Source organism: Gigantopelta aegis, chromosome 9, assembly GCF_016097555.1.
Source record: "Gigantopelta aegis isolate Gae_Host chromosome 9, Gae_host_genome, whole genome shotgun sequence".
In the NCBI taxonomy this organism is placed as follows: domain Eukaryota; kingdom Metazoa; phylum Mollusca; class Gastropoda; order Neomphalida; family Peltospiridae; genus Gigantopelta; species Gigantopelta aegis.
In genome coordinates this window covers 51,118,691-51,134,341 of record NC_054707.1, presented here as the reverse complement: position 1 = coordinate 51,134,341, position 15,651 = coordinate 51,118,691, and the positions used below count along the sequence as shown (strand labels likewise).

Here is a 15,651-nt window from a genome sequence, read left to right as displayed (position 1 = left end):
TGTTACAGTTTATGTTAGGAATTGTTTTTAATTTGTTAATTTTACAGGTGTTATTTTCAAGTCTAACGTCAGCGATGTTTTGGGGACAGACAAGCAGTTCTATGTGAGTCCCGTTCCTAAAGAGAAGAGTACACTGACCGTCAACCCCACAGAAGATCCTCCCATTGACAAATACGGATACCTTGGTTAGTCTTAGAATAACAGAGAAACTGGGTCAGGATCTTAAACTCCATTCAGTGCCTACCAGTCTCGATGGCGTCGTGGTTAGGCCATTGGTCAACAGGCTGGTAGGTACTGGGTTTGGATCCCAGTCGAGGCATGGGATTTTTAATCCAGATACTGACTCCAAACCCTGAGTGAGTGTTCCGCAAGGCTCAATGGGTAGGTGTAAACCACTTGCACCAACCAGTGATCCATAAATGGTTCAACAAAGGCATGGTTTGTGCTATCCTGCCTGTGGGAAGAGCAAATAAAAGATCCCTTGCTGCTAATCGGAAAGAGTAGCTCATGAAGTGGCGACAGTGGGTTTCCTCTCAAAATCTGTGTGGTCCTTAACCATATGTCTGACGCCATATAACAGTCAATAAAATGTGTTGAGTGTGTCGTTAAATAAAACATTTCTTTCTTTCTTTTCCATTCAGTGCTGCATGGCTAGCCCTGCAGTTTGCCAATTGCTAGTTTTAAAAACAATTGGCAAATTTTATTTTAATTTGGTGGAAATAAATTGTGTAATAATTGATATTTTGTTTGAAAATATCTGTAGGCTTTGCATTTTTGAGATAATTTGGCAATATGTTCTATTGGTTGTTCAATCAAATGTTCAGAATACATTCATAATTTTGACATATTCACTAACACAAAACTGTAAAGATTGTATTTCCTGCTTTGTATGCAAATGATGAAAGCTGTGATTACCATTGTCTCTTTGTACAGGTAGAATATCATTAGATCTGTGATTTTAGATAATATACAGCTTGTTACCTGGTTTGGTGATGAGAAGGGGACATAAAAATTAGAATTTTGTTTTATGTTCATAATGTAATTAACATATATGGTAATACATATGTTTGTATTTTAAGCAATAAAACAATTGATAATTGATGTTTTAATTAATAATTGGTCTGTTTAAGCAATAAGAAAATGGATAATCAGTGTTTTAATTGGTAATTGATATTTTTCAAGCAATAGCAATTTATATTAATTTGTCATGTTTTTGTTGATAACCAATGAGTTGTAAGTTCCAATAAAACTGGTAATTCATGAAAATAAGTAATAGTTTTAAGACCGTTATATTCTAGAATTTTTAAAGGATGGTACAGATTAAAGTGGGTTTTTTTTTAATTATTCACGTCAAAAATTACATACAACCATTTGCTGTAAAAAAATATTTACTTCTTTTAGGTTATTCTGTAACGACTGGAACTTACGATAAAAGCCTATCACGATACTATGTGTCTGGGGCCCCGAGATCTAGTGAAACAGGAGAAATTGTTCTATTCACTCAAGTGCCTGGACAGGATCTTCGATATGCTAAAAACCAAATCATCAAAGGACACCGTGATTTTTCAGCCTTTGGACACAGTCTCCTCACCATTAACCTGAACGGTGATAGGTCTGTAGGATTTATTGTTATTTGTACAAGTACCAATAGTAACAGATTTGTAACTTATTATTAAAAACCATAATACTTGTCATGTTATTGTTCAACACCTGGGCCCAGAATTTTGAAGCTTTCTTAGTGCTGTGATACCATAAACGATAGATAGATAGTTAACATTTTAACGTGTCCATATACCACTAGGGTTTCGAACACGCCCATCCAGAGTCCGACCTACGATAAGATCGGTGGCCTGACTCGGGATGGGGGTAGGATAGAGTTGAAAATGGGCAGAATTTTTAAAATAGCTATTAATAAAAAAGTTAATAGAATTTAAAAAAAAAATTAAATAAAAAGTTACAAGCCAAAAATAAAAAGAATTGACTGCTCAGCCGAATATTTATATAATTTGGAGCATTTTAGAAGGACAGTCCAAAAATAAATAAGAGAAAGAATACCATAAAACTATCGTAGGCTATGGCATGTGCTGTTGTAACGTCATATCTTACGATGGTTTTACGATATTGTAGAGCTAAGATAGCTTCAAAAATATCTAGCCTGTATAATTTCTTACGTACATCCACTTGTTAGCTGAATATTTTTTAAATATAATGATCAGTATCTTGTATTTGATTCATAAATTATTTTCTTTTAACGGAACAATAATAGCCACTGCCATCTGTATTTAGTATTCTGAATGATTAAGTAGTAAAGACGTACATTTGAAATCGCTGCTTTAATGGTCGTGTTCACTTGCTTATTCTGTTTGTTTTATGATTTCAGGTTTGATGATCTTGTTGTGGGAGCACCATTTTATAATTCTAAAAATGTTGGAGGTGCCATTTATGTCTATTTAGGAGGTGGAAATTCGGTAAAAATTAAATAAATTGATTTTTGTTTGTAAACTAAATATGAGGAACAAAAATGTATGGTCTGATTTTGTTATAATGTAATATTGAATGTTCAGTTTTACACTTTATCAAGAAGTGTTTTATTCCCCAATGTTAGGGGTTAATATTGTCAACATTGTATTTTTTTACACTTATTACCATTCAAAGATATGCCAGTTCCAAGCTTATGTACATCAGTGTTTAAAATGGTAAATCATTTGTCAGTGACTCGCAAAAGTAGTCATGATTTTGTCAAAAAGTCCTAACTGCTTTGTACAGAGATACAATTTTGAAGACATATCCTGTTTGTCATTAGTTTTGCTCATCTGATGCTCACCGAGACTTGTGTTTGTTTTCAGTTCAACAAGTACACAGAGTATGTTGAGATTCTGAGTCGTACTATGAACGACGTCGAGTGTAAGGCTCTGGGCTGTGAACACGCCAGGTTCGGCTTCAGTCTGGCCAGTGCCGGAGACGTCAATCAAGATGGTTTCCAAGGTATTTTAGTCTTTGATACTGTTACTACAGTCTGGTCACCAAGGTATTGTTTTACTCTTTGATATGTCGAGTGTAAGGCTCTGGGTTGTGAACTTCCCAGATTCAAGACCGTTATCAATGTATTTTAGTCTGTCGTACTGTTACTACGGTCTGGTTACCAAGGTATTATTTACTCTTTGATACTCACATAATCATTAAATAAAATTTATGCAAACTTAAAATTTCTTGGATGACATGAAGTTCTTCATGATTCATTAATATCATTAATATTCATTAAAGGATGTTAAATATTAGTAATCTTTAATTATCGGAACAAAATCTACAGTTAAGTGATACTATGCTGCGTTTTACTCTTGATTTGTATTAAAATTAAGAATTTAATTTTTTCTATGGTAAGGTAATTATGAAGCTTAATTTATTCCACTTTTATTTAGACTTTGCTGTTGGAGCACCATATGAAGGCAATGGAGCTGTTTACATTTTTCACGGGTCTGACAAAGGTGTAATGAAGAAATATGCTCAGGTATGGAAAAACATTTTGGTTCTATCAAAATTTGTTTCAAACAGTTATAACTTTATTTATGTACCATTGGTTTATATCGACAGTATAAGGGCGTTTATTTGTCCAGTTATGGACCCGTCTTTTTAAAACACTGATTTCTGAAATTAATTGTTCTAGTCCTCAAATGCCATCATGACATACAGAGTGTAGGGTAATTTTCATATCGAATGAGTTGATAGTTTACTGTAGTAATAGGCAGACTTAAGTGTTTGTATGTCTGTATGCATTCTCTAGCCATCTTATAACAAAAAAGCAGTGATTACTTTGAGAAATGGTGTTATCCATACTTTAAAAAAAAAAAATGAGATGAGCATTTTGCTTGTGCATTCATTTGGAACCATGGTCAATTTTTAAATATCTGTTTGCATCACAACACCATTACCCATGTCACTACTTTGTGTAGCAGCTTAATATAGTCCATTTTAGGAAGTAGGTATTATTTGAAGAAAAAAATATATAAACTATTGAAATGTCTTTTCAAATGCTGCCACTCATGTAACAGCAAAATGAAGTGGTGCTCTAGTTGAGGTATGTTTATGATCAACTTAGTTTAATGTTTTGCTTGGTGGTTACCAAGTGACTACATTCTAAAAATAGCCCTCTGACCATTGTCTTATTTTTCACGGAATATAATCTGACATGCTTTATGGCTGCAATGTAACAGCACATATAATTTAACATATTAAAAGAAAAGTCTATCTGTCTGTCTGGTTGACTGTCTATCATCTTATGTTTTAGTGACTGTTTTGCAGCGAATTGATTCCAAGGACATGCCAGCTGCAGGGTTGTCTATTTCTGTCATGTTATGTTTTTGTGACTGTTTTGCAGTGAATCGATTCCAAGGACATGCCAGCTGCAGGGTTGTCTGTGTCTGTCATGTTATGTTTTTGTGACTGTTTTGCAGCGAATCGATTCCAAGGATATGCCAGCTGCAGGGTTGTCTACATTTGTCATCTTATGTTTTTGTGTCTGTTTTGCAGCGAATCGATTCCAAGGATATGCCAGCTGCAGGATTGTCTACGTTCGGCTACTCGCTATCCGGCGGTCTCGATCTCGATGGTAACAGCTATCCGGATCTCCTCGTCGGTTCATACGGCTCCGACCAGATTGCTCTGCTCCGCACTCGACCGATCATTCACCTCATCTCCAAGCTGACCATCACCCCCAAGATGATCGATCTGTCAAAGAATCCGAGGTGTGACAATGACAACACCAATCGGCACTGCGTTGTCATCGAAATGTGTTTGGGATTCACCGCCGAGCCCAAGGATAGGTATGTTCTCTATGATGTCACACTAGACATTATCCGTTATCTCAGAAATAAGCAGCTTGACCCCCATTTTTTTCTGATTCACTGAAAGGGTGAGGGGTGGTAGTATTTATATCCGTGGCATTGTTGTCGATTGATATGCTGCAGGTAGGAGTTTTAGCCACATGTTACTATTATCTTCTATAGGATTTGATTTGGTAGTATACACCCTACAGTCTCCTATGACTTCACATGCTTAAAATATATATGGTATTGCATGGCATTAAAGTCTAAGACTCTTAGAATCTTCTATTTCTCATTCTAGCCTGTGCATCAGGTCTGTGGGATAGTGCACTTAAAATATCCCTTGCTACTAATGGAAAAATGTGGGGGTTTTCTTTATGACTATATGTCAAAGTTACCAAATGTTTGACATCCAATAGCCGATGATTAATAAATCAATGCGCTCTAGTGTTAAAATCTTGTGTCTAGATCTTGAAAGTTTTATAAACATAGCCCCTGCTTTAATATTTCTCTTAGGTCTTGACCCAAATAGTGTTAAATGTGGGTATTTTTAGGTGTACCATCTTGTTTTTTGAGTGTACTTTTATTTTTAACATCAGAGTTATTCTTTATCCTGTAGCTTCAACACTCGTCCATTTGTCAAGTATAGAATCGAGGCGGAGAAATCACGCAGCATTCCCAGAGTGGAGATGAAGACTCCGAAAGACGTGAACAAACGAATTGTAGAAAACACAGTCCGTCTGTACAAACAAACAAGGTCTGACCTCAAGTGTGTGACAGAGATTGCCTACTTGAAGGTATAACTATAGTCCATTTTTATCCTTCTATAAAACATGTTTTTTGTAAATAATTTTAGGTTTTTTTGATGTAAGAAGAAAAGTTAAAGTGTTTTGGAAATAACAAAAAATACTATATTTTTTGGTTCAATTTAGAAAACAAATGGCTCAGAAATAAATAACTGGTAATAAATTCCATAACCAAAAAAAGGCTTTGCTTGTGAGCACTTGTGAGCTGAGGATGAACACTTGTTTATAAATGTCAAAATTGTGTAGCTTCTCCGAATAGGGAGATCTTTATTATGATAATCACAATGCTTGGTCTGTTTTCATTTAATTAAATACAGTTTAATTTCTGTGGAAATATGAGTCATTAACCTGACTACTGCAGGCGAGATATCACGCCCGACGTCATGCCAATTGTACTGTACACTGTATACAGTGCATTCCCCAATATATTTTTCCTCGCCGTTTTGCACACGACACTCACCAGAAACAATTTAGTAACAGGAAACAAAAGACAACTTAGCTTCCTGTGTCTTCAAAATTAGATTTTTCACTGTAAAATGGCTTGAAATTTTGAGTTCAAAAACTGGTTTTCGGCAAGTATTTTCACATGACAATAATGGCGGCACGTCACGGTCATTTTCAGAGATCGTTAGCTGATTGTGACAGCTATTTTGATAATACATCGTTTTACCAACAAAGAAAATCACCATATATTGGGATATGAATCGTAGTTGTTTTTTAAAAAACATTATGGTCGGGAAGCCACTGTTATTGGGAGTAATGGACATAAATGCTGGAGATCTGGCCACAAATGCCTATAAGTAAATGCAACTTTTTTGCCTAATTTTAATCAACAATAACTGATCTAAAATAACATAAAAATTAGAAAAAACCCATGAAAATAATGCTTACCGATTCAAATATGAACTTTATTTTATGTCCATAATTTTCAACATTTTCACGAGTGTACAAACTGTACACTTTTGACCACCCCCTCATCCCCAGATGAAAAATGTTCATGACATTTTACATTTTCAAAAAAAGCGTACGCTGGCCCCTTAACCCCACCCCACCCCCCCACCACCCACCCCACATACCCCCACCCCCCCACATACCCCCACCCCCCCCCCCACACACACACACATACGGTTTGTAAGCTTGTGAAAATTTTGAAAATTATGGACCCCCTAAGTGAATATATGTGAGTAAAAATTATAAACTTGTACCCACTCAACGTGGTTTTTGTCTAATTGTCTAATGGTCTAAAACGAATCCCCATAAAAAATAATAATATCAGATTATAAGTTCTACATGAGTGTAGTCACTTCTAAAAGAGTTTTCAAGTATTTTATTAATCAGTGACAATCCAAAATACTTTTCCATAGCTATATTGCCGAAATTTTCAAGAGCTACCCATTCGTCAAACAGAAATGTTTATGTATATTTTCTTCCACATTACAGGATTCGTTTCCTGACAAGTTAAATCCTCTGACGTTTGAGATCACATACTCGCTGGAGGAGAAGGCTTACACTCGGCCAAGTCCCGGTGCCCCTCTCACCGACATCAATGAGTACCCCATCCTCGCCACCGACTTCGAGGACACCGACCTCGAATCAACGTCCGTCACGGCCATGGTAAACGTGTTAGCATGAAAATCTGTTACACAGACAATGTCCCTGCATGCTAGTACTTAATGATGTTTTACAATCTATTGTTAGTAGAATTGTAGACCCAGAAATACATCATGTTGATCTTGATTTTTTTTTAATTTAGGAGGCAAGCCCTGAACCCCTTAATATTGTAGGTTTTCATCATTTATTACTAGCTCAATCTCACCTCTTAATGTAAAAACAGCTAAACTAATATGTAATTGGCCATCTGCACATTTTGGAGAAATATACGTATAATGCATAATGTAATAGAAAAGAAAATTTCCTGCAGGATAGTTGAAGTGAATAAGTTAATTTAATAAGAATTTATTTCCATTTTAACAGGTGGACTTTCACAAGGAGTGTGGTGACGACAACAAATGTGACAGCAATCTTCAGTTTGCATTTGGCCTTGGTTTACCAGTGTAAGTACTAAGTAGTGAAGGACATGTGAGACCAACCTTAGAAAACCCATTTATCGTATATCACTGTGTATTAGCCAACTCTGTGGATGGGCTGTGACCTCTTAGTTTGTACGTCAATATCTGGTAGATGTGTACAATGAAATTATTATTTTTTCCTTTTGAAGAATGACTTAATGATATTCTAATTGAATTCTATAATTTTGTTACAGCTTGACACTGTTACTTGATCGGTGTCGTATTTATTAATGGGGTGGGTATGGGGAGATGATCACATGAAAATGAACAGCTTTTAGGATCAGGATTAGGAAACTATTAATGTGCCTATATCCAAAAGAGGTTCAGCCATGAACAGATTTAAAACAAAATGCAGTTGGGTTTTAGAACAATAACGTAGAAATGAAATGAGATGTTTAAATTTGTTGCTATGACTTTGCTTGTTTTTCTGTTTCAGTGGTAAGGATGGGGGTCACATGTTGAGTATGGGGGAGGGGGAGCGTCATCTACGGTTTTGTTGCTGTGATGTTGATTGTTTTTCTGTTGTCAGTGATAAAGATGGGGGGCATGTGTTGAGTATGGGGGAGGGGGAGAGTCATCTACTGTTTTGTTGCTGTGATGTTGATCGTTTTTCTGTTGTCAGTGATAAAGATCGGGTGCATGTGTTGAGTATGGGGGAGGAGACCGTCATCTACCTGACCCTGAACATCACCAACCTGGGAGAATCGGCATACCTCACCAAGGTTTACATCGAGAAACCAGAGACGCTCGAGTACCAAGGAACAGAGACACTCAATGCTACAAATTCAGTAAGGATTTTCGTGTTTCTAACCAGTATTCCACAACTGGTGTAACAAAGGCCATGATATATACTATCCTGTTTGTTGGATGGTGAATCTAAACGATCCCTTGCTCCTGATAAAAAAGAATAGCCTGTGCAATGGCAGCAGTGGATTTCCATCTAAATTAGCTATGTGGTCCTTAACCATATGTCCGATGTCATATAACCGTAATTAAAATGTGTCGAGTGTGTTAAATAAAATCTTTTTTTTCTTTCTTCTTTTGTATTACAGTTCATAAATTTATGGATCGAAAGCATGCACATTATTTTCATAAGCAAATGTTATTGTAATTAAATACGAGTTAACACTGGTCATAACGTCCATATTTCATTTGGGGACATGATCTGACTTAAATTAAAAATTGTCGTAACAAAGTTCTTTTGCTTACTAGTCCATAATTGTGTTAGTAACCAGTTGCATAGATCATCAGATGAATCACAGTATTTTGAATTATTTTTAAATTTGTAAGGGATCATATATAAAGTTATATTTCAGACTTAATTTGAACTTGAAACTGGACTGACTGATTTATGGTCTTGGGCCTATGTTATATTTTTGCTCCAGGAAATAACCATATATTTTTCAGTTGTGTAGCTGACAAATAAAGACTTATACTTGGATTTGAAACTGGACTCACTTATAGTTTTTTACCTCTGTTAAATATTTGCTCCAGGATGTCACCATGTTTAATACCAATTTGCCCTGCTGATTGTGTTGATGACAAATAAAGAGCGGTTGAAATGTTTTTGTTTTTAGGAAACGTCGGTCAAGTGTGAGCCTGTGAAGAACAACGCCTCGCTGATTGAGTGTGAGGAGATCGGCAACCCTCTTCCAGAGAACCACCGAGTGGACTTCCGCATCAAGCTCGATCCATCCAACCTGCAGCCCTCGGATAAAGCTCTCAACCTCATGGCCTGGGTCAACACGTAAGAATCAGTTGTACATGTTTCTTAGTCCATTGGAACTTGTATGTTCATCCTAATGCATGTTAAATTATTATTATTATTTTTTTTTAATTTAATTAATTTAGCATTTTACCTCAGCATATCCTTTTTGTGTTTAGGTCGATTTTTTACAAGCCATAAGCAGACCTGTCAACCTTTAGACAAGAGAAAGCAGGAGGTGTGTGTTGAAAAAGCAGGAGATTTTGTCAAAAAGCAGGAGATTTTTAAATTCACACAATTTAACCCAAAATCGCTAGATTTAAAAAAAAACATTATTACAATAAGTTATATGAATACTTTATAATGTCATATATACTTCTTAACCTTAGATCTTGGCATTAAAAAAAAAAAAAAAAATATTAATATTTTTTTTTTTTTTTTTTTTTTTAAAGTTTAAATATTATTATGATTTAATACATATTTAAAAAAAAAAAAAATATTATCCAAAAATGTTAAGAACATGAACAAGAAATAAAAAATTTAATTAGTACATTTACGGTATTACACTTACAGCCTTACAGGTTGCGTTACATTATCATTTGTGGTTAGTGTACCTAAGTACCAAAGACAAATTTATATAAATCTTATAAATTAATATTCAGTTTTTACTATAATGAGGAACGGTGGCGTGGTACTTATTTAAAATCATTATAATGATGCAATAAACATTGTATTTCATTAATCATAAGTAAAACCTCATTACGGACATCGTGTGAAATATACCGGAATTATACCCATTTCCGTGAGTAACTTTATGTCAATGTCAAACACAACATTTTTTAATTGTACAAAAATAATTTCTTGAAGTGTACCCTTATAACCAACATTTTACTGCACAAACATACAAAATTAACTGACACAAGTATGTTTATACAGTTAATTGGTCTTTTCGTTGTCTTGCTGTGACATGTGATTTTAACATGCATCGTGTGTATCGCTGTCAACTCGGAGTCTGGCAGTTCAGATTCGTCATAGTTGCATTATGTAATCCAGTGGGAAGACATTTTACAATTCAGAGGTGTTATTAGAACTAAATTGGATAGTTTTTTTTTTTTATATGGCAACACTGAATGTCAATACACAGCCTGTTGAATTAGCGGCAACACGCTTTGTAGCCATTACGATGACAACAAACATTATAATTACATGTCATTTTATAAACTCCATGTGCTTTTTTAACAATATAAATAGGCTATCCCACAATTTTCACTTCGGCAAAGGTTAAACAGTCGGGACAATTCGGCCTGTTACATTCTCAGAAGCCGAAAGTAGTCGACATTTGCCGAATGAGAAAAAAAGGCAGAGTTACTTCCCTTCTGTTATTTTGACAAAAGAGGATCGATTTTTTTTTATACTTACAAAAATGTCATTTAAAAGGAGAAACTGTCTCCCGCACAGGAGAAAGGAGATTTGATCAAATACCGGGAGACTCCCGCGGAATCCGGGAGGGTTGACAGGTCTGGCCATAAGTCCTAGATCAGTGAAACTTGGTTTATAGTTGTCTATGAATGTTCATGTTAATGCATGCTAAAAGTATTTGAAATTTATTAAAAATAATTATAATTATTATTTTAACATGTAACACCTACTATGTTTATGATAAGAAAGGCATTTAATTCCCCAAGGAAACTGTCACACGGGAACCAGCACAATGATGCCATATTTGCAATAATCAAATATTTGAACTAACTGGTTTTTATTTTTCTAGAATCTGTGTTTTACCTCCACTGTTTTTGAAGAAATGTCAATAATATCTTTAATACTATTGGTTGGAAATATTTGTCACAGTTAATATTTGTGATAAAAGCACCATAAACTTAAAACAAAAGGTGAATTTTCATGTTATTAACATGACCATTGGCTGTCTCATATATTGCCCATTGACAGGGACGAGAATTTTCTGCAGATTTTGGACCCGCAGGGTCAATCCTGTGAAACGTGTAATTTTTTGAGAAAATTGGGTCGGGGGTAGAGGGGTGTGGGTAGAATATAGGTATATGCCTTGCACTCTGTGGAAATATCAGTTAAAGTTGAGGTCGTCGTGTAGCTGCTATCGTAATGTAGCGGCCGCCATGTTTATTTCGACGCACTGTGTGTATACGAAAATAAAACAAAACTAGCTTTGTGTGTATGTCTTTAGTACTGTTTACTACGACCACTGTGATTGGCTAAAATTGAGACGTCTGAGATATTGAGACCAATCAGCGTAGCCCTTACAGTTCTAGGCCGTTATGTGCAAAACAACCGCTATTTTCGACTGTTTTCTGCAGTGGTGATCGAGCACTTTTATATGTGATTTTTCCATTCAAACATGGTGAAACTGATCGCAAAGGAGGATGAAGCCACAGTCGATGATATAGATAAGGATGTGAGAAACAAATTTCACTGTTTCTATGGTATATAAGTTATTCTGTAATTCTGTGATGTGTCTCCTGATGCAGATTTTTGCCTTGCAATTGTAGAAAACCCTATAGCTTCAGGAGGGGCTTTGCCACCCTGACCCCCTGACCAGGGCTCTGCCCTGGACCTGCGGCCCATTGGATCCTGGCTAATTTCAGCTGAAAATACAAATTGTCATTGTCATCCCTGCATTGGGGAGGGGTGTATATATTTGACTGGTTTCACACTGGTGGTCAGCTGCATTGTTTTCTGTTTCTCCTTCAGGTCAAGCATAGAAAAGACACCAGAAAATGATAAAATACACATCCCGTTTCGGGTGATCATCCGAGCCGATATGACGCTGAATGGGTAAGTATACCGTATATCTTCGCCTATAAGTCAAATTTTTTTCACCCAAAAATTATTTTATAACTTGGGGGGTCGACTTATAAGAGGGTAAAAAAATTTCACCAAAAAATATTACTGTTTTGGGGATTATTTTACAAGTTTTATTGTTGAAGTATGCCATGTATTTATACTCAAATATGTTAATTTGACACATTTATTTTTTATAACCTATTTTTTTTGGCATTAGAACGGTTTTGGTTATGCGAAAAGGCGTACGATCTCACTCACATGCCAAGACAACAGTCCACTTAGTTAAATTAACAGTCATAACTAATAGTAAAAATGTAAACAATACTAACTACCTGTTGCCTGAGTTTATTTTGAAATCTGGTCACTGGCGGTTGTTCAAACAATGTTTTGGCGGTGATTAACTTCATGAATATTACTAAGCTTTCCCTTAAAATAGACTGATCTCTGCAGTCCACTTATCTAGAGCAATAGGGACACACATCATTTGGTACAAAAACCAGTATACTTTCCAGAGTTATCCTCCTTACATGTATTAATATGGCGGCAAAACGTGATACTTTCAGTTTTATCGTAGTGATCTGTTGTCAGTGTTTATAAATAAAGTTGTTGTCTGTGCACAAAACCATCTGTACAGTACTATACAGTAACAGTCAAACAGCTTTCACTCTCTACTAAGGGAATATTTCGTTTTGATGCTATGTAATAATGATAGTTTGATTGGAATAGTCTGATCATATTGCGATGTACAAAACGTGAAAACCGAAGTTTGTAAAATAATTTTCTTTTGTTCAAATATTATTGTTCTCATGTCCTGAAAATAAGAAATATTTCAATATTTATAAGTAGTTTTTCATGGGTCGACTTATAAACGGGTCAATAAAAAAATACGTTTTCAGGGCTTGAAATTAGGGACTCGACTTATAGCCGAGATCGACTTACAGGCGAAGATATACGGTAGTTTATTTTGTGTTACATCTCACATGTGGAATAGTGTATTGACCCAATAAACAGATGAAAGTGGTGTTCAAAATCATCACTTGCTAACTTATCTGTCTTGTCATTGGATATTATCCTAAAAGCAAGCAATCTTTGATACAACAGTGACCAAAATTCATGCATTTAATGTGCTAACAATTGTCTGAATTATCAGTTTGTCAAAATGTACGTAATGAACATTTACAAAGCAGTTTTATTTTTAGCAATAAAAAACATTGCCCTTGCATTTGAATAAAACAAACCACTTATTTGGATAAGAGGAAATTTATGGAGATGAGTAGATTTTAATTTTTCCCAGCCTCTATGAACATTGTTTGTTTTTGTTGTCATGGGGGGGGGGGGGGGGGGGGGTTGTAAATAAGTTTCATTTGACAGAAAAAGAAAAGTAGAAGAGTTTTGAAAATAACAACCAAAAACCCACCACTACTTTTGTGTGCATTTTAAAAAACAGTCTGTTTTTAAATAAATAAGTGTAATACACACCATAGTAAGAAAGCAGTATTTACTGCTGGGAAGGACTATAGATGTAATATTTCTCTTGCTGAATAGTTCAAAATAAACCAAAGTATGGTTAATTTCATTACCTCTGTTTGACACCCAATAGCTGATGTATTTTTGTGTTACGGTGTTGAACATTCATTCATTGATTCATTGGTTAATTTCAGTATTTCCAGCCCTGATTATCCAATCACGTACAAGGGAGAGCCACGTGGCGAAAGTGCCATCAAGATTGAGGACGAGATAGGACCAGCTATTAACCACACGTTCAGTGTAAGTTGTATACCCACAGCTAGCTGTAAATACATGATGAGATAAGACCAGCTATCAACCACACGTTCAGTAATACATGGTGAGATAGGACCAACTATCAACCACACGTTCAGTAATACATGGTGAGATAGGACCAACTATCAACCACACGTTCAGTAATACATGGTGAGATAGGACCAACTATCAACCACACGTTCAGTAATACATGGTGAGATAGGACCAACTATCAACCACACGTTCAGTGTAAGTTGTATACCCACAGCTAGCTGTAAATACATGGTGAGATAGGACCAGCTATCAACCACACGTTCAGTAATACATGGTGAGATAGGACCAGCTATCAACCACATGTTCAGTGTAGTTGTATACCCACAGCTAGCTGTAAATACATGGTGAGATAGGACCAGCTATCAACCACACGTTCAGTAATACATGGTGAGATAGGACCAGCTATTGACCACACGTTCAGTAATACATGGTGAGATAGGACCAGCTATCAACCACATGTTCAGTAATACATGGTGAGATAGGACCAGCTATCAACCACACGTTCAGTAATACATGGTGAGATAGGACCAGCTATCAACCACACGTTCAGTGTAAGTTGTATACCCACAGCTAGCTGTAAATACATGGTGAGATAGGACCAGCTATCAACCACACGTTCAGTAATACATGGTGAGATAGGACCAACTATCAACCACACGTTCAGTAATACATGGTGAGATAGGACCAGCTATCAACCACACATTCAGTAATACATGATGAGATAGGACTAGCTATCAACCACATGTTCAGTAATACATGGTGAGATAGGACCAGCTATCAACCACACATTCAGTGTAAGTTGTATACCCACAGCTAGCTATAAATACATGGTGAGATAGGACCAACTATCAACCACACGTTCAGTAATACATGGTGAGATAGGACCAGCTATCAACCACATGTTCAGTAATACATGGTGAGATAGGACCAGCTATCAACCACACGTTCAGTAATACATGGTGAGAAAGGACCAGCTATCAACCACACGTTCAGTAATACATGGTGAGATGGGACCAGCTATCAACCACATGTTCAGTGTAACTTGTATACCCACAGCTAGCTGTAAATACATGGTGAGATAGGACCAACTATCAACCACATGTTCAGTAATACATGGTGAGATAGGACCAGCTATCAACCACATGTTCAGTAATACATGGTGGGATAGGACCAGCTATCAACCACACATTCAGTGTAAGTTGTATACCCACAGCTAGCTGTAAATACATGGTGAGATAGGACCAGCTATCAACCACACGTTCAGTAATACATGGTGAGATAGGTCCAGCTATCAACCACACATTCAGTGTAAGTTGTATACCCACAGCTAGCTGTAAATACATGGTGAGATAGGACCAGCTATCAACCACATATTCAGTAATACATGGTGAGATAGGACCAGCTATCAACCACATGTTCAGTGTAGTTGTATACCCACAGCTAGCTGTAAATACATGGTGAGATAGGACCAGCTATCAACCACACGTTCAGTAATACATGGTGAGATAGGACCAGCTATTGACCACACGTTCAGTAATACATGGTGAGATAGTACCAGCTATCAACCACATGTTCAGTAATACATGGTGAGATAGGACCAGCTATCAACCACACGTTCA

At 36.2% G+C, this 15,651-nt stretch overlaps 1 protein-coding gene across 1 annotated transcript in view; it reads left to right on the top strand.

The window, feature by feature from the left end:
* The window catches only part of LOC121381625 (integrin alpha-PS1-like), a 63,132-nt gene that overhangs the window by 28,829 nt on the left and 18,652 nt on the right, over nt 1-15,651 (top strand). The window contains exons 6-18 of the mRNA XM_041510961.1: nt 48-185; nt 1,402-1,612; nt 2,381-2,468; nt 2,847-2,985; nt 3,420-3,508; nt 4,528-4,820; nt 5,440-5,617; nt 7,067-7,240; nt 7,601-7,680; nt 8,318-8,483; nt 9,273-9,442; nt 12,125-12,208; nt 13,879-13,984. Of these exons, the coding sequence (XP_041366895.1) occupies nt 48-185; nt 1,402-1,612; nt 2,381-2,468; nt 2,847-2,985; nt 3,420-3,508; nt 4,528-4,820; nt 5,440-5,617; nt 7,067-7,240; nt 7,601-7,680; nt 8,318-8,483; nt 9,273-9,442; nt 12,125-12,208; nt 13,879-13,984 (1,916 nt within the window). The remainder of the gene's footprint in view (nt 1-47; nt 186-1,401; nt 1,613-2,380; nt 2,469-2,846; nt 2,986-3,419; nt 3,509-4,527; nt 4,821-5,439; nt 5,618-7,066; nt 7,241-7,600; nt 7,681-8,317; nt 8,484-9,272; nt 9,443-12,124; nt 12,209-13,878; nt 13,985-15,651) is intronic.